Source organism: Nuphar pumila, chromosome 3, assembly GCF_984573655.1.
Source record: "Nuphar pumila chromosome 3, dmNupPumi1.hap1.1, whole genome shotgun sequence".
In the NCBI taxonomy this organism is placed as follows: domain Eukaryota; kingdom Viridiplantae; phylum Streptophyta; class Magnoliopsida; order Nymphaeales; family Nymphaeaceae; genus Nuphar; species Nuphar pumila.
Window position 1 is genome coordinate 36388536 of NC_143251.1, and position 20803 is coordinate 36409338.

The 20803-nt window shown below is 39.1% G+C and overlaps 2 protein-coding genes across 2 annotated transcripts in view; one reads left to right on the top strand and one right to left on the bottom strand.

The window, feature by feature from the left end:
* The window catches only part of LOC149842586 (calcium-dependent lipid-binding protein-like), a 28490-nt gene extending 18195 nt beyond the window's left edge, over positions 1–10295 (top strand). Inside the window, exons 4-11 of the mRNA XM_089999300.1 lie at positions 2504–2624; positions 3279–3397; positions 4274–4372; positions 5167–5247; positions 5335–5420; positions 6499–6724; positions 8810–8974; positions 9741–10295. Of these exons, the coding sequence (XP_089855426.1) occupies positions 2504–2624; positions 3279–3397; positions 4274–4372; positions 5167–5247; positions 5335–5420; positions 6499–6724; positions 8810–8974; positions 9741–10064 (1221 nt within the window). The 3' untranslated portion in view covers positions 10065–10295. The remainder of the gene's footprint in view (positions 1–2503; positions 2625–3278; positions 3398–4273; positions 4373–5166; positions 5248–5334; positions 5421–6498; positions 6725–8809; positions 8975–9740) is intronic.
* Positions 10296–15768: 5473 nt separating this feature from the next.
* LOC149842587 (receptor-like serine/threonine-protein kinase At2g45590) lies at positions 15769–18478 on the bottom strand. The gene has a single exon (XM_090001498.1). The coding sequence runs from the start codon at positions 18300–18302 to the stop codon at positions 16224–16226; it is 2079 nt and encodes a 692-aa protein (XP_089857624.1). The 5' UTR covers positions 18303–18478; the 3' UTR covers positions 15769–16223.
* Between the last annotated feature and the right edge of the window lie 2325 nt (positions 18479–20803).

Sequence of the window (20803 nt, forward strand, 5' to 3'; positions counted from 1 at the left end):
TTTCTAAGACGTAAAACTTTTTCTTTAAGAACATTATATCAAAGGGGTGGATTCATATACATTTCTTCTTTTAAATTATGATTTAAAAATGCATTTTTAATATCCATTTGATAAATTAGTCACTTCCTAACAGAGGCTATGACTATGAGAATTCTAATAGTAGTCATACATGCTACAGGAGCAAATATTTCATCGTAGTCAATACCATATTCTTGAGCATATCCTTTAGCAACTAACCTAACTTTATGTCTCTCTAGAGATCCATTACTTTTAGTTTTGACTTTAAAAACCGAATATCAAATTATGACAACTATTATGATTGAAATTGTATGGTTGAGGCGTCTTCTCAAGGATATGAGAGTAATTGTGACAAAGCCATCAAGACTATGATAAGATCACAAATGTGTCATTTATATTACTGGAAATCATACTTTTCATTAAATCACTAAATATATTGAGATGGACTGTCATTATGTTCGTGATTTTTTTTTGAAAAATACTATTTCACTGCCATATGTGACTTCAAAATATCAACTTGCAGACTTCTTCACAAAAGCCTTGCCTTCTCGAAGGTTTCATTTCCTATTAGGCAAACTTTCTGTGATTCCACCGTCAGTTTGAGGAGGAATGTTAAATGTAATAAATGTAAACATATATGTTTACATATTTATTTATGTACATTTTTTGTATATTTATAGTTTAGGGGTATTTGGGTCTTTTAAATTGTAAACATACAATAAGTGTATTTTTCTTTTCTTTTATTTATTTTTGTAAATATTCCTAGCCTCAAGGGCTTTTTGGGAATACTCCATAGAGTCGTTGGACCCTACCCAATGGCTATATTTCTAGCCGTTGGGTAGGTCCCAACGGCTCTATAGAGCCCTCTCTATGTGTATATATAGGGGTTGATCTCCCCTCTCCATTTATTCTTTTCTAAAGGGAATTTCCTCAATACAAGATCTTTTTTTTATGTGAGTTTCAGCCAGAGTTACCGGAAGCTTAAGCTTGCTTCCCGAAAACTCGTTTCGGAAGCGCGATACTCCTCGCTTCCGAAACTTGATGAGAACCTCGATTCCCCCACGTTTCTCCTATGATTTCCACACACTTCATTTATTCGTCTTATATGTTCTCTTACTCAACTTTTCATGTTTTTTATATGTTTTCTCTCACTCTTCTCACTTACTTCCATGTGCTTTCTCTAAATTGGTAATCATCATTTTTAGATTTTGTTAAAAATTTAATTCTTACACTAAAAAATCATGAAATTTAATATTAGTCACTTTTATTTTAGTTGTTATTTGTGTTTTATTATGATTCACATTCAATTATTATATAAATTTTTTATTCCTTGCTTTCCGCTTCCTATACATTTTAAAATGCATCGCTTCTCGCTTCCCGCTTCTTAGTCTGGCAACCTTGGTTTCAGCCCATAAGTGGCTTATCCTTGTGTGTCTTTGTATTGACCCATAAAAGGTCACATTCTCAAAGTATTATCTTTCCCATAAGTGGCTCTCTAAAGCATATACATCCATTCGTGACAATTAGGTATATATGTGTATGTGTGTGTGTGTGTGTGAGAGAGAGAGAGAGAGTCACTGAAAGTGAAACGAAAAAGTATAGAAAAACATATAATATGTAAAAATATAGTATTTCAATGTATTTGACGTAGCATATGTACATGGAGAAGCACCCAACACCATCACCAGCACCCTGAAGCACCAATGCTGAGTCTCTGACATGGGTATGCTGGGAGGCATTTCGAAGTACCCATATTACATAGAGAAACAACAGTGTGGTTGGGGTTCATATGTTTTGTTAATTAACCCTCTAAATCAATGGGTAATAGGACCTAATTTTGCATACATGAAGATACCCATTATGTGTAGAGGTAGCCTGTAGCATATTTTTCTGTTACTGACGCTCCTAGGTACACTTATTTTGTATCAAGCCACCAATTAGTGTGGGCAACAATTTTCATCTAAAAATTTAGATTTCGCAAATAATGATCGTTTCTGCACCTATTCTTTTTGACAAATTCTTTGTTGTTTATGTTGTAACTGTTAACTGGGGGTTGGATGCTATGTCACATAAGTGCAGTTGTGGGTGCGACAGGGCAGTTTCAAAAAATTTGGGTGTGGTATATGTCTGTGTGTGCGAATATGTATTTAAGTACATACTATAGGTAAAACTGGACTCAGTTAACATAACTGAGTCTAGTTTTGGACAGAAATGGGCCCCGGTGCGGTTGACTGCACCTGACACTGCTGAAGCCATGTCCAAGTATCACACCCACATGGACACGGAGTCCGTGTTACATAGGTTGGACATGATAGCTAGATGGCAGACTTGTGAACCTTTTCCTTGTGGTTTGGAGCCCAGTTTTTGAAAACTAAAACAAGAAAAGAAGTTTTGACCATAACTTCGAGATGATGCTGTGATTCTGTTGCTTATGTTGTATGAACATCTCTCTCTCTCTCTCATGTAAATGGTCGCTTTGTTTCAGGCTGCAAGTATAGTGATTAAGGAGTCTGTCGAGCCTGTACTGGAAGAATATCGGCCTCCGGGGATCTCTTCATTAAAGTTTAGCAAGCTTTTCCTTGGAAATGTCCCCCCCAAAATTGAAGGTTATGATTAAGTTCTTTTCATTTATTTTTGCATATAATGTTGATTTTTTTGTCAGTCTTTTGTGATTCGTAGATTGTAGACTTTTATTTTTTTGATATTGTGGAACAAAAATGAACTTTTTCCTTTTAGTTTTTCAAATACAGCTAACAAGGTAATATGGACCTTCTCCTTGACATTGTCATGAATAATACTTAGACATTCACTGCAACCACTGTTCAACTTTGTATTCAAGTAAATTCCTGTCCTTGCTCAAATCTAAGTTGTCCTACTCTTATTACTGGGTATTTTACTTTTTTTATGCAGGCTGAGCAACACAAATTTTTGCCACAGTACAGTTAGGGATTAAAGATTGTTTTTGCTAATTTCTCTTCCCCTTTCCCTTTCAAGAAAAATAGGACTGTATAGAGTTTGTAGAAATTAATTAATGTAAGACTTAGAGAGATTTGATTGTTAATGTCAGACCGGAAGTTGATCTCCTTATCTTCTGGAATTGATTGATTTCCATTGAAATAATTATGTTCACTTTATATAATCTGTGCAATGATCATATATCTCAAAGATATAAATAGAGATAATGGTCGACTAGTTATATCCGCATGTAGTTGTCCATTACATGTTATTATTGAACGGTAGGATGAAATTGATTGATCCAGGTATCCGCGTGCAGTCCTTGAAGAATGGTCAAATAACAATGGACGTGGATTTCCGATGGGGTGGCGATCCAAGCATTATTCTAGCTGTAGAAGCTTTAGTTGCTTCACTGCCCATCCAGGTGCACAGTTTTTTATAGAATGGATTTGGCCATTCATCTTGTTTTCAATCGTAGTTGAAGGTTATTACTGTGAAAATAATGTGTCATTACCTACACAGGTGTATCAAATTATTTTTCTATAGTTAAAAAAAAAATGTTCTTGGTTTCTTCTATTTGTATATTACTTTTGTTATCCTTTTTTTTCTGTTAACACATGAAAACTATTAATATTTTTTCACTCTGCTGTTTGGCATGCAGCCATATTGTCTTCACTTTATTGTGTAACTACATTGAGAAGATCCATATGCTTAAAATGTCATATGGTCTGGTTAGCTATATGTTGATTGGTATTCAATAGTTGATTTTTCACTCATGTAATGAAATGATGTCCAAGAAGAAAATCTTCAAATGCCACTTATCGGCAAGAGTTTTAATGCAACAAAGCACTAACAAAGAGCATACAAGAGAGAACACTCACAAATAAATAATAATAATTTTATTAATCTTAAAATGCATCATGAAGAATGCATAAGAAATGGAATGGGGAGATCCCATTTAAATACAAGAGAGCCAAAGAGGACTAGCCATTAGGCTAGTCAACCTAGCTGATTTGAATACAAAAATTAAGAAAAAAACAAAAAGAAATAAAAAATACATTATATACCTAGATACATTCTACATATATATATATATATAAATATGTATATATATCATATACATATATACAATATGTATATACATACACAATATATATATATATATATATATATATATATATATATATATATATATATATATATATATATATATATTTAACAGGGTTCAACTTCCCTAAACTCATGATATTAGAATTTTATAACTTTGAGATTCTCTTAGCTTTTGGTGGCTTGGTTGCAGCTGAAGAATCTTCAAGTTTTCACTGTTGCACGTGTCATTTTCCAACTTTCTGAAGAGATTCCTTGCATTTCTGCAGTTGTTGCTGCACTTCTTTCTGAGGTTTGTTTTTCTTCCATATTCTGTGATTTTCATCTGAAGTATGTTTCATACTCCAGCTGATGTCTTGTTTCAGGAATTGGTTGTTGTCTGCTTACTATAATGCTACAAAAATTTCTACTCACACTTATAAAGATACATAACTTTTCTCTGCCAAAAGTTGCTTAACCTCTTTCCCAACATTATGATCACATGTTTTTCCACGGTAAAGAAAATTAGAACTCTCTTCTTCTTGAAATTCAAATGGTATAAAAAAAAGTGCTATTTCTTAGCATGATTTTAATTTTATCAAAGAAATGAATATATTTTGTTTTGATGTGTAAATATGTTTATGCTTTTAGTTCTTTTATTATGGATCTTAATTAAAAGTTTTTAATGTCAAATCATTATTTTACTAGAGCTTAACCACATAGAGGGGTCGATGTACTGCTACTAGTACTAGGTAAAAGTTGGAAACTCAATTTTCTCATGTACCACCCCTCATCTCTATTTCCTTGCCAAAAGATGTGTAAGCCCTTCCAACATGGTACTTAGGTTGCTCTTGATATCATCTTGAATCTTATTTGACATGGATATATTACTGGTTTCAATGGTGCCATAATCTGGTATATTTTTGATGATTGTGATCTGTAAGTTTATTTGGAGAATATAAGATCCGCCTAGTGCATCACCATTTTCAGGAGACTATTTTCATTATCTTATTCATGACTTGGTACCTAGTTTGAAAGATATGTGAAATGTCTTGAGTGCTTGCCACTTAATCCAAGAGCATGTTTTCATGATATGATTGAATGCAGCCAAAGCCTAGAATTGATTACACATTGAAGGCTGTTGGGGGGAGCTTAACTGCATTGCCAGGACTTTCGGACATGATTGATGTATGTGATTTCAAAATATTCAAATTGCTCTACACCTACACCTCTTACCTTTGAAGCATAATTTGACTACATTTTCTCCTTTATTAGGACATAGTGAACAACATTGTTGTTGATATGCTGCAATGGCCTCATAGGATCGTTGTGCCAATTGGTGGTGTTTCTGTGGATACCAGGTAATTATGGGATTATTTTGGAGCCTTGTTCAGTGATATTCCTTCATTTTTTTCCTCTTCTTTTTGTTTTTGTTTTCTCTGCTGATGGAGGCAGCTAAGTTATCCACCTCTTTATATTGCAACTTGTACAAGTATAAAAGATGCCTTTGATGATGAAGCTAACATGTCTGATAAGGTTTAGTCAAATTATTTGAAAGTTTATGCTTTTCTTTTCCTTACAACAACAACTACGCCTTCATCCCAAAACAATTGGGGTCGGCGATATGAACCAACACAGAAAATCATTATGGGTCTTCCACATGAATCCTTCTCCTCCATTCATTTCTATCCAATGCCATGTCCTCGGTGAGGTTCAAAGCATTCATATCCTTTCTTATCACCTCCATCCATGTCTTCCTAGGCCTACCTCGACCTCTTTTAACTAATATATTTTCCCATTTCTCCATCCTTCTAACTGGAGCATCATTAGGCCTTCGTCGAATATGTCCAAACCACCGTAAACGATTCTCTCTCATCTTATTTTCTTTTCCTTATTGAATGAATATTTCTGAAGAAAGAATACCCTGAAGACACCTGGTTGGCTGACCTTTTGTAAGCATTGACTTGCATATTAATCTTTAGTTTTCGTAGTGCTGAAGCGAACAATCTCTGGAGGAACAATTAACATGCTTTTTAGATTAAGATAAAAGAATTAAGTGGAGAACATTTATCTTGTTTATGTGACTGTTCCCTAGAGCTTTTAAATTTGCATAAACTAGTGCAATTTTCTGTTTCATGAACGTGATGCTCATAATTTGATGTTTTTGCCATAATTGTTTGCTGAAAGATTCTTGGTTCCATCATAGTTTTGGGGTAAATATTTTAAATACTCAGAGAATTGGAATGTATGAAAACTCAATGCACCATCTGATGCTTGCATCACTCCCATTTCAACTGCTTGCTATCGTTTAATGTGAGAGCAAGTGGCTAGTTTTCATCTAAGTGTATCCTTATGCAATTTGTTCTTAAGACAAAAGTCTTTCATGCCTAGGGCTCTTTTCTTCTTTGCTCAGTTTTGTAAGTTTTCTTCATTCTGCAGTGAACTGGAGCTTAGGCCACAGGGAAAGCTTACAGTAGCTGTTGTCAAAGCAAATGATTTGAAAAACATGGAAATGGTTGGGAACTCTGATCCTTATGTGGTTTTGCATATCCGCCCCCTGTTCAAGGTTAAAACCAAAGTGATTGACAACAATCTGAATCCAGTTTGGGACCAAACATTTGAGCTGATTGTGGAAGACAAGGAAACTCAGGCAGTTGTCTTTGAGGTCTTGTTATTTACCTTACTCTTTATCATTAACTACTATTATGCTTTTTCAAATCATGACCTTGTGCAAGGACCTTTCTCCATCCAGTGCAAATACATGTCTTTTTCTTCATACTTACTATTTCACTTCAGATTTTATTGAGAGTTCATTTTCCTAACAGTGGAGGAATGATCTTTGCTTCCTTATTTACTGTTTGGGCATCCATCTAGCTAATTTATGCTTGTATACAACATTTGCTTTCATGACATGCATACATGATTTTGTGTGTGTTGTTTTCCTCTCTTTGTGGTAATGAAGTATTATTTGGAACGAATGTTTTCAAGGCCAAATTTACTTATAAATCAAATGATTTGAGGGCAATACGACCTCTTCATGCACAACAATTTATAACGTGATTCAAACTCGATTTTTCTTTGTTTTTCATAAGAAGGCATGAGATGCACTGTCTGATAGATAGAGGGAATTATGGTCCCTTGTGCATTGAAACTTCACATATTTATCTTGCTTCCATATTACTATGAACCAAAAAAGTACTATAAATGCCAGAAATGACTTAAAAAGTTATAATAACTGGTAAATGGTAACCTAAACAATGAGAACAGAACTGTACTAAACAATTTTTGCAAAGTGAAAGTTCTTGTGATCTAAAGAAGCTCAGATTATGATTTGTTTAGTTATCTTAATCCTTGTGACTGGGCCAAGTTGTTTTTGTCAATCAAGATAGCTTTCTTTCATACAATATATAAAAGGAGAAGCAGGGGTAGTCATGAAACAGTTATCTCATTATAATCATTTAAAGTAATGAAAAAGTTATCTTGTTATAATCTTTTAAAGTATGCGTACAAGGACCCAAGTGGTGACCGAAATTTAGCACATCATTATAAGTCTCTGGAGGGATCAACATATCATTTCACGGGATAGTTAGTGGAATTTTGAACATATTTGCTCCTGCCATTGTTCTGTGAAAAATGTTACTGGTACTCTTAAGGGGTGCATGCCCCTGTCCAAGCAGTGCCCACATAACTTTTCAAGAAATCTTCTTTACTTATGTGCTTCATCTTTTTTACTTATTAACCCTTTGGTAGTTTTGCTAGCTCAAAGTATTTTAAATGGCAGATGCCTTTTTAAATCAATCTATCCAATCTAGTTGTATACTAGAACCAGGGCATATGTATTTTCTAAAAGCGGTTAAATCATAAGGTGATGTAGAATATGATGATTAGTTTTGATGAGGGTAAATGACTGATGTACAGTTTTCATATGATGAGATGTAGGGTGAGATACCTTTCTAATTGATGACTATGTATAAGATAAGTTTATCAATTGTCAAGATGTCCAGCAATGTGGTCAAGTCCTTGTGCCATAAATCTAAGATATTTTATTAGTAGGGGCAATAGAAAGGCAATTAACTACTCACTACATGTATCAGAAACTTGATCTGATGTCTTGATTAAAAGTGCAATAGTTGAGAATGCAGCAGTAAACTCCAGCATGACAACCATGATCTATGCATTAGTGGATAGATGTGGATTAATTGATATCCATTGTACGTAAACATGAGTATGTGAACAATTGGATATATGGGAAGGAAACATGCTTATTACTTTAGTTCGGCCTTTTCTGCCTCAGAACAAGGGGAAGACTACTTATCTGACAGTGAAAATAACTAATCAGCTATGTGGATATGATATGGAACTGAGAAAGTAGTTGATGGATAAAAGAAGCAATCAAGAATATTTTCCTGAGAGAAGGGTTTGGAATGATGAGTGGCGATCTTATAAGAAAGTTATGAAATGAGATTAATGATTATCAATCTGCATTGTCTCTAACTTCCTTACAAGAGAATATTCCAGCTCCATTTTGTATACTAGACCAGAGAAAAGAAAGCCTCGTGAGGTACTTCAGCTACATAATCTCTCTCTCTCTCTCTCTCTCTCTCTCTTGTGAGTGTGCGTGCATGTGTGCTTTATTTCTTGCTACAACTTACGGGATAGCTTTTTATATTCTATGCATGCTTGTAAATTGAAAGAAGAATAGTCAAATCAATAAACCATTATTCTCATTTGTTATTCATGTTTATTGCAGGTCTTTGATAAGGACATTGGACAGGATAAGAAATTGGGCATAGTGAAACTGCCATTAATTGATTTGGAGGCTGAAAAGCCAAAAGACCTAGAATTAAGATTATTGCCTGCACTTGATATGCTGAAAATCAAGGATAAGAAGGATAGAGGGACTCTCACTCTTAAGGTTTGCCGTTTATGGTCTTGTCCAGTCACAGAACGTTAAAAGCTTATAATATCATTAGCATCAACCGTCAGAAAATAGCATGATTTTGATACATGCACTCTAGCCTAGCTGATCTAGTAGGCTTCTCTATAAGGGGTCGGCTACAAAGGACTTGAATGTACTTTTGTAATTGATGTGGGCGGTGGCATCACGGTAATTTTTGAGACATGCATGGGTACTTAGCTAAGCCTTAGGCTATATAAAGGCTAGCTAGAGCTCTTGTAATTCATTCTTTTGGTGAATCATTCAATTGAGATTAATTATACTTGGAATTGTCTTGTGGAGGCCTTCCCTTCCTCTAAAGAGGGAAACCATTGGCTCAAGTGGTATGATAAACCCCCCTCCCTCTAGAGATTCTCCCTAACCACCTCACAACCCCCTAAAACCTCCCAAACAACCTAGCCATCCTCCCCAAAACTTTCCCTCCCAAACCTCTCTCCCTTAGCCGAACTCCTCTCTTCCCCTAGCCGACTAAGCCTTTTCATCCCCTACCTCTTTCCTTCATCTCCTACCCAAATCTCTACCAATCTCCATTACCAACACCAATCTAAGGTGCTGGTAACAGATTTACATCTGTCTGGTATTCTTTTGTTCACGGCTTACTATTACTTAGTAACCTAACAGCATGGAAGGTTATTTAGGAATTCTTCTGTTTACATTAGTGGATTAATGGGATGAGTTAAAATGTTTTCTGATGTATGATCTGTCTTTGATGGTTGCCATACAGGTCTTGTACCACCATTTTAACAAGGATGAGCAGTTAGCAGCAATGGAAGCAGAGAAGAAAATGCTGGAAGAAAGGCAGAAATTGAAGGAAGCTGGTGTTATAGGAAGCACCATGGATGCTTTGGATGGTGCTGCTTCATTGGTCGGTTCGGGGGTTGGTTTGGTGGGCAGTGGCTTGGGAGCTGGTGTAGGACTGGTAGAAAGTGGACTGGGTAAAGCTGGAAAATTCATGACCAAGAGTGTCTCCAATCCCTTTGGCGGCTCTTCAAAGAAGGGGAATAAGAGTACTGCAACGCAAGAGAACGGTGCGGCAGCAGTAAGTTAGTTCACACGCCTTTCTTTATGAATGCATCACCTTGTGATCCTTGTATGATTTCCCACTTTCATTTGTGTAGCTACATGGTTTTCACGGACATTGTCTGTATTTCTTACACGTCGTTCTTTTGTTACATATTTGGAATCTGAAGCTTGTATTTCATTCAAAGTATGGATAGCCTAAATGTTAAGGATGTACATTAAGAGAAAACATAGTGGAACTATCTTTTCCATCACAATCTATCAATGATCCTATGCAACTTGGATCCTATCAGCTTGCAAATTTAATAATTTGGCATGTCATGAACAGAAATGAGTTGCTGCAACTTGTGTTTTCTTATTGCTAACCGTTTTAGTAATTGCACCATTATCCTCAGAACCTCCATGTAAACAGTCTATTTTTGCCTTTAGATAGCCCTTCCACATATTTGAATATTCGACCCTCATTCCTACACTCCCATGTAAGATTAATTTACAAAAATCTACCTAACTTATTATCTATTTCCAGAAAGCTGCCCAACATTTGAGTTATTACATTTAACTAGTTACTTCATCTGAATGCATTTCAAATACACTCTGTAGGTGTAAGATGACTTTGTCTTTTTTTATTGAACATCTCATCTTATGGTCTTTTGTTAAACAAATTAAAAATTTGGGTGTTTCAATCACTAAAGATAAAGGTTGGCTGATTTTAGGAATTAAGATCAAGCGTGTACTTTAGGCTGCTCTTTGTAAATAGCTAGGAATGTCAGCCAGTTGGGTTTTGTCTGATATCGAAACCAAATTCGACTCTGTTTAGTCGGATTTGCTAAATCAAAACTATATTCAATTGTAATAGGATGAGGATATGGTTGACTTTTTGCTGTCAAATCATGCAAATATTTGGATTTGACACATATTTGAATTCAATTACATGTAAAAAATTGGATTTGGCATGAGCTTTTCACCATTCAAGTCCGAATCTGAGTGAATTCATTTAGCCAATGTTGGATTAGTGAGTTCTAGTATTGGCCGCATCTGACCCGAAACTGAACCAATAGCTGATGAGTTAGGAAGCTTTTCATGAATCACTCCCCTTGCAAGTGTACCATATTTTATTTTCTTTTTACTTATTAATATACTAATCCCTGTTTAAAAGAGGGGATGAAAAATAAAAATTCTGCAGATTATTGGATGTTTGTAATATGGGTTGCACGCGTGGTGCCACCTTCAATTTTAACATCTTGGGTCGTTGGTGGAGTTTGGCTTTGTTACTGTTTTAAATTCAACCCAGTGAAAAAAAAATAAAGGAAAAATAAATGTCCAGAATGTATGCTTCATGATCTTCCAAAAGCAATGAGGTAAAACGTATCTCAAGGGTCAACGGTGTTATTCTGTGTGAGTAGTAGTTTCTTTCCATGGATAAATGAGAGGTACTTGAGAGACATCATCATTTGGGATTGCATGATATTCTCTCGTGCCTGTTCGTTGTGTACTTGGAACTTCTGACACTGTCCTGGATATCATCTAAAGTGGGCCGATTCGGTTGAATCATTTTTAATAATTGTAAGGGTGCTTAAAGATTTTTAATAAATTTTTTTATTTTTATTTTTTTATGACACATGCCATCTGATGGTGAATTGTTCCCCGATTCAGATTGATTTGGTTCAGAGTCTGAATCGTTTTGAAAATTGAGTCAGACCTGATTCTGATTCGGACAACATTGGAGAAAACTGCTTAAAATTACTCCCTGTAAGGGTATGTTTGAATTGTAGGATGCACCACACCGGTGACAGACTGGTCCCTGCCCGGGTGCTGTCTTGCGTTTGATACAGAGGAACCAAGCCGTCCCCCTTGCTTCCCTTCCCTTCATATATCAAGAGTGTGTGTGTGGAACCTGTGTTGCACCCCTCCAGGTGGCGTTTGTCCAGTGAGCCAAACGCACCCTAAAGTTTGTGCTTTTTTTTACCTTTCTTGTAGCGACCACCAGTGATATCTTAGCGTGGACATTGGTTCCAGCTAACCTTTTGGGTTGCCCCTGATTGCTCATGTCTAAAGTTTTGAATTTTAGATCAAAGGTTTGTAAAGGTGTGCATATCCCTAGCCTTAACTCTCCCTCTTTCCACCTGATGCCCACTCAAATGAAATGTACAAACCGAGAGCCCCAATCACTCAGGGCTAGGGGTGTCAACGGGTCGGGTTTACCCAGAGCCAACCCATACCAAACCTTATAGGGTCCGGATATGGTGATAAATAAGAAGATCCCATTAAGACCTGTATCCAGACCCAATATCATACCCAAAAATCAAGACCAGGTCTGGTTCCACCTGGGTCCGAACCAAACCCAACTCGAAGAACACCCCTACTCAGGGCTGTCTGTAACCTTATGCACTCAAAAGAAAAGAGGTGGGATCAGGTCAGAGGTACTTCTGATGATATTATGGTTAGATGTGCCTTGGATGCCATTCATACATGAGATGAACGGCATCCCAAACATTACGGATTTTCGCCTGTTTTTGAGATATTCATTTTTTTTTTTTTGCTTTAGATGAGATTCATCTAGAATATGAAAAGCTTTGAAAATTCTTGTAGGACCCATCTGAGAAGTAAACATCCCGTGTGGGTTTCAAACCTGTGATGCCTCTTCACTTTGGTGATGTTCACGGGCCACCCCTACCAGATGATCAACCAAGGCCCATATCCTCGTGGGCTCTCGGTTTGTGCCTTTTATTTCATGTACAACTGTGTAAATCTTCCAACTCATTTCACCAAGCTAATTAAAGGGGCATTACAAGTTTGAAACCACAATTCGGGAGCTTATTGCTACATGTGGAAGCTCGATCCAGAAAGAAAGCAGGAAGCGTCTCGCTTCTTTGAATGGAGGGGAAGCGTTGGGAAACCCATTGCTAAAACATGGGAAACTGGATTTACTTTCATGTGGAGCCCACTTCATCTTTGTTTCCCAAATCGAATCTTTTTGGCTTTTTTAAAACTTTCATTCTCGTGTTGTCACTTCTCAATCGCTTTTCCTTCACTTTCTATGTTTTTCACATTAGAAATTTATTTTTTTATAAGTTTGTGTGTTGGTTTTTATATCTAGTTATATTTGTATTTATGTTGTTTATTGTTTGCTTCAACCTGTACTTATTGCTTTCTATGTGTTTCTCTTTCATTTTTCATTCACTTGCATAATCGCTTAACAATCATATCCTACTCTAGCTGTTACTTTTTTAACAATTGACTTTTGCTTATTTGGTAACTATGTTTGAAACCACAGATAAGCATTCTTGAACCCATGACCTAAGCTAGGTGCCCTTGATTGGCAGTGTGGACCTAGGGTTTTGTTTCTTTCAAAGACCATTTTTCCAGCATTGAATGGAGATTTTAATACCATTCAATACATTTTAATGAAATTTAATTCTCACTTTTTGTGAGTTAGGACCCCATCATTGGCTCCTTTTGGATTTCATTATAAGCTCCTATGGTTACATTAGATCTAATTACCAAGATCCAACATCTCCTACTTAGCCACACGGGGCGAGTAACCATAATATATTACAACTGGTGCATGTAATACCTGCATCATGTATCATATACAATACTTTATAATAAAACATGCATGTAATACCTGCAATTTTTTTATAATTATTTGATAAATAAAGATGAATTTTATATCTTAAATTTGGTTTGAATTTGGGTTTGAATCGCAAGTTAATTTGAATTTAATTTAAAATTAATTTGAGTTAATTAAGAAAGCTTAAACCATAGGGTGGGACACCCCCCTTATATGGGCTCTCTTAAAGTTTGGAATCCAATATGGAAAGAATCAACTATGTTCCTAAATTCTCTACTTTAATTAAAGACAAACTAACTAGAAAGTTTCTATATTTTATTAAGAGACCTAATTAGCTAATAGGGTTTAAAAGTTTTCATAATATGTAAGAATCCTAATTAGCTTAGGATTTCATAAATTTATATGTAATGTAATTAAAATGTAAATAAAATTAAACTTGGATATGAATTACAAGGAGTTTCCTTAATTGAATTGAAAACTAAGAGAAGCTATTTAAGTAAAAGCTTCCAACCCCCTCCCTATCACCCTGCCTCTTTTTCATGTCTATTCTTCTTCTTTATTCCCTATCTTTCTCTCTCCCTCTTCTTTCTTCCTCTCACACACTTGACCTTGGAGGAGCTTGTTGTGGAGGCTGGTGTGGCTGCATCTTGGTGGTGCACACATAGAAAGAGAAATCTTGTTGGTATTGATGTTTACGAGTATTTTTTTAGTTAATTTTTTTTTATTTTGAGGTAAGTAAATATTGGTGATGCACCTTTAAGTTGTCTTCCTCACTGTGGGTGCTTTCATTGAGATACTGGCTCAAGCTTTAATGCATGATCATCCTCATGGAGAAGTGAGGCCATGGTTAAGCCATCATCTCAATTTTCAACATCTTTGAATTACTCCTCACTTTCTTCAAGCATATTAGAGCTTTGGACATTTCTATCACAAGGTTTTTCTGAACATCAAATCAAGACAAGTCATCAACCTTATCCATCAAGATAATTATGGGTGTGGTCTACAACCCATAACACCTCCATTACCCATTCTTTCATCTCGAGCCAACTGAACTTGCACGTGGCTCCTTGTAGGGTCTTGAGACTGACTTCGAGATTGCTCCAAAGTAACAATTAGTGGGGGAGATTAGCGACGATCTCAACATTGTAGAGAAGTAAAAATCTTTCCTTTTCACTAAACACTTGACAATGGGGGTGGGTACCTGGACCATCCTTAATGGTCCTCTTTCTCATCTTACATGCCTTGCTCCCTAAGTGTACACAAAATATTTTCAAATTGAGCTTCATAGTTTCACGAAGTAAGGCATGGGTGTCACAAATTCTTGGGCCCACCTCTTATCAGAATGAGCAATAGTACTTTGATAATTTGGCAACTCAATTTCATTGGAGCGGGGTTGAAGCATGCCAATCTATAAGACCTTGAAAGCTCACTTAGTAACTCCCACAAGAATCTGGTCTTCTTTTCTCTTGCGTCAACTTACAGACGATCAATTCCTTTACATTCTTTGGCAAAGTTTTGGTACAGTTGGTAAGGTTTATAAAAGCCATTGGGTGACCTTTTAACACTAATTGTGCTTCATTCCTCATGTCACAACCATGGGACCTTGGAAACTTTGGGCATATGACTTACTTGAGTTCTTAGAAAGCGAGCTCGGTTCCTTCCATCCAAGCGAAGGCATTTCATTTCAATCTTGCTTTTTAGGGGGCAACAATGTTTTCATTGCTTACTTTATGTCCTTGATGGGACTGTATTAGAGTAGCTGAAGTGAAGTCAGAGAACCCATCCCCAAATTTGAGCAGTGCCATTTGTTGAACACAGAGGTCCTCTCGTTTCACACATGTACCCAGCTCTCCATTAGTAGTCGTGATGATGATGGGTCATCTCATACGGCCTAGGCACGAGGGTCCTGGCCCACCGTGTTGACCGCAGGAGGAGGCATCTCTTTCTCCTTGAGAAGTTGCAACGCATCAAATAAGACCCGTATCATAAATGAACTGTGTGGGCCCGGGCCTCCAACAACCAACAAAAGGAGTGGGTCCCACTGCTCCTAAGAGATGTCTCTCAATTCCAGCGTTTTACAAAAAAAAGTTTTACTCTGACTGATCAGTTCCCTTCTTTCTCTCTCTCTCTCGATGAACACTTTTATTTCGTTAAGAAAACCTTTTTGGTTTAAAACAATGCATGAGATACTTTCATTTCTGCTTCATTTCACCTCCATCTGTACTCTTGGCCATACTTCTTTAGTTCCTCCACTCTGAAACATCACCTTTTTCTTCAAACAAGTCTTTTTCCCTTCGCTGTACACCCATATCTTCGACACCAAGAAGACTAAAAAGGATACGAGCAAAAGCGTCCTTCTTTTCGCATGACACCCGCCGTTGACAAATAGCTTTCTATGGTGCATGTACACAGACACACTGAAAAGCTCAGAGGAGATCATGGGCACCCACAGATAGGAATGAAAAAATCATGCCTTTTTCTGACTCTCTTTTATTTTTTTTTTCTCTTTCTTCACGTATACTTTTTCCACAACAACAACAAGAAAAAAGAAAAAAAAAACGCTCACACAATCACACGCAGCCCGTAACCTTGAGGCGCCCGGTGGTTGCTGACTTGCTAGTGTTGCTGCGGGACTTGATCACTGTTGTCGCCGGAGCTCTTGAGGAGAGTCTTCTTCCGGGAAGACTTGAACTGGAACCCGCAGGGAGGTGAAGGGGAGAACTCAACGGGCAGGCTGGGAGGGTCGACGTCGCCGGAAAGCATCTTCACCACCTCCGTGATGGATGGTCGGCTCGCGGGCGACCGCTGCAAGCAGAGGAGCGCCACCGTGATGCAGAGCAACGCCCGCTCCCGGTCGAAAGACTTCAGGTTGGGATCGACCAGCTCGAGCAGTCGGCCCGAGTGCGCGAGGTGGCGCGACCACGAGATGAGGTTCGCCCGCTCGAACTCCGCCATCGGCGATGCCGTCACCTGGAGCGGCCGCCGTCCGGAGATGATGACGAGGAGGAGGACGCCGTAGCTGTAGACGTCGCTCTTCTCGGTGAGGATTCCACCACCGCCGTATTCCGGCGCGACGTAGCAGACCGTGCCCCTCATACTCGGCGTGCTGCTGATCCCGCCGCTCTTGGGGACGTCGTCTCCCCCGCGGATGCTCCTCCGCCCCATCCGTATCTCGCCGCTGAACCCGTTCATCCACCACTCAGTGCTCCCCCGGCTGCCGCCCCGGCTCCGGTGGTGCTTCTTCTTCCGGCCGGAGTCGGAGTCGTCCCTCTCCCACCATAGCTCTCCCGACTCGGCCCCCTCCTGCCGGATCTTCTTCTTCTTCTTCTTGCTCTTTCGGGTCAGCTCCTCGCAGAACTCCTCCCGCCACCACTCCCGCCCCTGCCTGTATCTCTCCTTCTTCCGGCCGCGATCGACGTCGAGTGCCCACCACCAATCGAGCCTCCTGTGCTTCCTCCGCTTCGAATTCCTTTCCTCGGCGGCAGCGGCGTCGTCGTTTCCGCCGGTCGGCCTCTCCTTCTTGATCTCCGTCCCGATCCACTCCATCACGTAATCCTTCACGCCAGATTCCGACCCGGCGTCCTGCCTCCACCACCAATCCCCGCCGGAGAGGCTCTTCTTCTGGCAATCTCCCCTCCGGTTGCCGCCACTGTCAATGCTGAGCTTGTCGAAGCACGTCTCGGAGAAGCTCGTCTTCTCCATCATCTCCGACAGCGATGCCTCCACCGCCGTCTCGGACGCCGCCTCCCGGGCGTTATCCGGTGATGCATCGCCCAGCTCCGGAGAGAAGAAACTCGCAAGGTTGTCCGGCGATCTGACCCCCTTCGCGTCCTCCGCCGTCGCAATGCTCTCCGTCTCCAAATCGGCCGATGCCTCGTCCTCCTTCCTCCTCCCCTTTCTCCGCCTCCTCTTCCTCCCGTCAGCCGATCCGATCTCTGCCTCAATATCCAGGACGACGGCTTCTGCCTCGATCTCCGATTTGAGCCGCGCGAGGCCGAAATCGGCGATCTTCGCGGTGAAATGGAGGTCGAGGAGGACGTTGCTCGGCTTGATGTCCCCGTGAATGATAGGCGGATCGCAGGCGGTATGCAGAAACCTCAAGCCCTTGGCGACATCGAGGGCGATCGATAACCGGAGCTCCCAATTCATGAGCTCCGGGCATTTCCGGTCGATGAGGGCATCCTGGAGGCTCCGATTATGCATGAATTCGTAGACCACAAGGCGCCGATCCTTCCCATCCGAGCAGAACCCTAGGAGCGCAACCACGCGATCGGAGGCGGCGAGCTTACCGGCGAGCGAGAGCTCGTTCTGGAACTCTCGCTCTCCCTGCAGCGAGCCGGTGTCCATGAGCTTCACGGCGATGGGTTGGCCGGACTCCAGCGCGCCGCGGTAGACGGATCCGAAGCCGCCCTGGCCGAGCTTGTTCTCCGGCGAGAAGGAGGCGGTGGCGCTACGGAGGTGCGAATACGAGAACCGGCGGAGATTCGGGTCGGCCGGCGGTGACGATCGGTCTCCCTTCTTCCTCCTCTTCCTCTTCGAGAACTTGCAGCAGAGGATGGAGAGTAGGACGAGGCAGACGACGACTGCCGCGGCGCCGGACACGGTAGGGATGAGCGGGGTGCCAGTGACGGACGGTCTCCGGTGGCTGCGCTCGCGGTTTCCGGGGGCGAATTCCGGTAATTGGCGAGATGGCATCCTTCATGTCATGAGAGAGAGAGAGAGAGAGAGAGAGAGAGAGAGTATGACGATGAAGTAGCAATTTTGAGGTGGGGAAAAAAATCAAAATAAAACGGAATATCTTATCACTGATAATAAAAATAGGGAACCCTGTTTTTTATGTATTCAGCTTAGATATTTTCTAAGAAATTCATTTTTAAAAAATAACTGTAGCACAACATTTTGCAAAATAAAGAAAAAAAAGAAGGATGAATAATTTTTTTTTATATATTGAGATAAAGATAAAATACGGGGTAGAATTAGAAAACATTTAAATCGAATTTTGAAAGATTAGTAAAAAATGTGAATAAAGAAAACAAAAGCTTAATAAACATATTTCATGGGTACAAAATTGTAATTTTGAACACGGCCAGTAAATCATGTCATTAGAATTTCTAGATAAAGGAGCGCGTTTTCTAATTTTGCTTAGAATATATGAGTTAATCAGAATAGGTGCATGTCAGTTAAATATGAAAAAAAAAATTTTGCTGCTAATCGTGCTATGATTAATGTTAATGTGACGATGATTAGAAAATGGAAGAAGAAGACAATACGCCAGCTTTCTCCATTATTACTTGTTTGTCAAAAGCGTTTGATGGTTTAATAGGAGAAATCATTGTTCTGATATGTGTTTTTTATTTTTTTATTATGGATTTTTCTTTCTTGAATTTATTTAACGTATTGGATTATTAAATTCTGACGAGAATAACCTTCTACTGCAAAAGATATTAATAAAAATGATAATAAGAATAAATAAATGAAATTCGGTAGACGTTGCACAGATCTCCAAAAGGATGGGAAAATCCGCGTTTGTTATCAAAGAGATTTAGTCATTAATTGCAAAGAAAGGCATCCTTTTCTTGGGAATTGCCCTGCTGTCCAGAATCCGGATCTTTGTTTAGGGTCAAATTGGTTAGGCATATCTTGCATGGAGAGCTGTCATCGACTTGGCCTCATCTGGATTTTGGAACTCCATTGTGAAGCTTGACAGCTTACTTGACTTGATCATGCTTAGACATGGCTTACCCTAGTTCAAGTCTAGCCCAAACTGTTGGCATGTTTGCTTGCATATCATGTGATCCAAAATCACATGCGATTCCATTTCAGATGAATTGAAATCACAAGATTCCAAATGACAGCGACGACACCGTTTGGATTCACATGAAGATAGAGTAAAAAATGGCCTCAAAAGTTATTTTCAATCTCACTGCATGATTTTCTTATGTCTACTTTGCACATGAGAAACAGGACAAATAATCATTCTCTCTCACCATTGTTAGAAAAAGACTTTTTTTTTTTTATAGGCAAGCTGGGGTTGGGCAGACTCCCTACCAGTTATACAACAAGGATACCATTGGGATTCGAACTTACAATGTCCCAACACAGCGTGATGATGCTTCTACCAGACAAGCGGTTGGTGAAAAGGACACTTTTTTCAGCCAAACAAATAAGTGTTGTTGAGTCAAAATCAATCACATTAACCACAAGAATTTTCAAGGAAAAATACAGAATTGGCAAACTTAACCATGTGTTGGAGGTAGGTAGGCTTGGGCGTCAACAAATAAAGCATGGGAAAGTTCATTAAATTCCAAGGTATCCATTTTCAGATGGCCAAAAATCCTAGAAACCCATTATTCATAATGAAGAGAAACTTATATATCAACCTACCATGACAATATTTTAGGAAGACAAGCCACAAGGGATCTGCTCACATGGTAAAAGGTAACTTGTAAATGACATGAAGTTGACTGGATATCGCAAGTTCAAAACCCATAAGTGGCATCCATTGTCGCAAGGTCTAAGCTGGGTGTACCCTTCCCGGTGGGCAGGGAGGAACTCAAACGTTTTCTCAACTGGAGGCCTGCCAATGTGTGGTCAGTGACAGGTGGTTTTTCTCTTGAATTATCTTAAAAAAAAAAAATCTTAAGCAGACAAGAGGTAAGTTTAAGAGCCATTTTATAGATTGGTTGCGAGAAGTCAAATTGGACAAAGGGCAGGGCCTGCACCCAAAAGAGTACAAAGAATGGAACCTAGTAGGAAAACTGTGCTGCCTGAGTCCGGTTGGATCCCGACCGAGTTCAGTAACAATCAAAAGGTTGACTTTGACTTGACCAACTCTAGAATGATGCGGGCGTTGGCATTTAGGTTTTAAAGATGTGAAAGGGATTGGGAGGTGGTCATGAATACCGGTGGCTGTCATAGCAATTGGTTAATTAAAAAAGGGGCATGTAACTGCTGTTTGATTCTTTCAGTTAAAACTACTTGACAAACGCCTTGTTACAAATACGTGTAAGAAACCATCAGGGCCATTGCTTGCGCTAGTGGCTTCTTTTGGCAGAAGCAACCTGTAATTTAATACAACTATAACTATAACTATAACTATAACTATATATATATATATATATATATATATAGCAGTGAGTAGGTGCTTGATGAATGTATTTGATGGGGTTTTTTTAGCTTTATTTTATTTTATTTTT

Coding starts and splice junctions, on each gene's coding strand:
- LOC149842587 (XM_090001498.1), bottom strand. CDS start 18,302: ATGCCATCTCGCCAATTACCGGAATTCGCCCCCGGAAACCGCGAGCGC.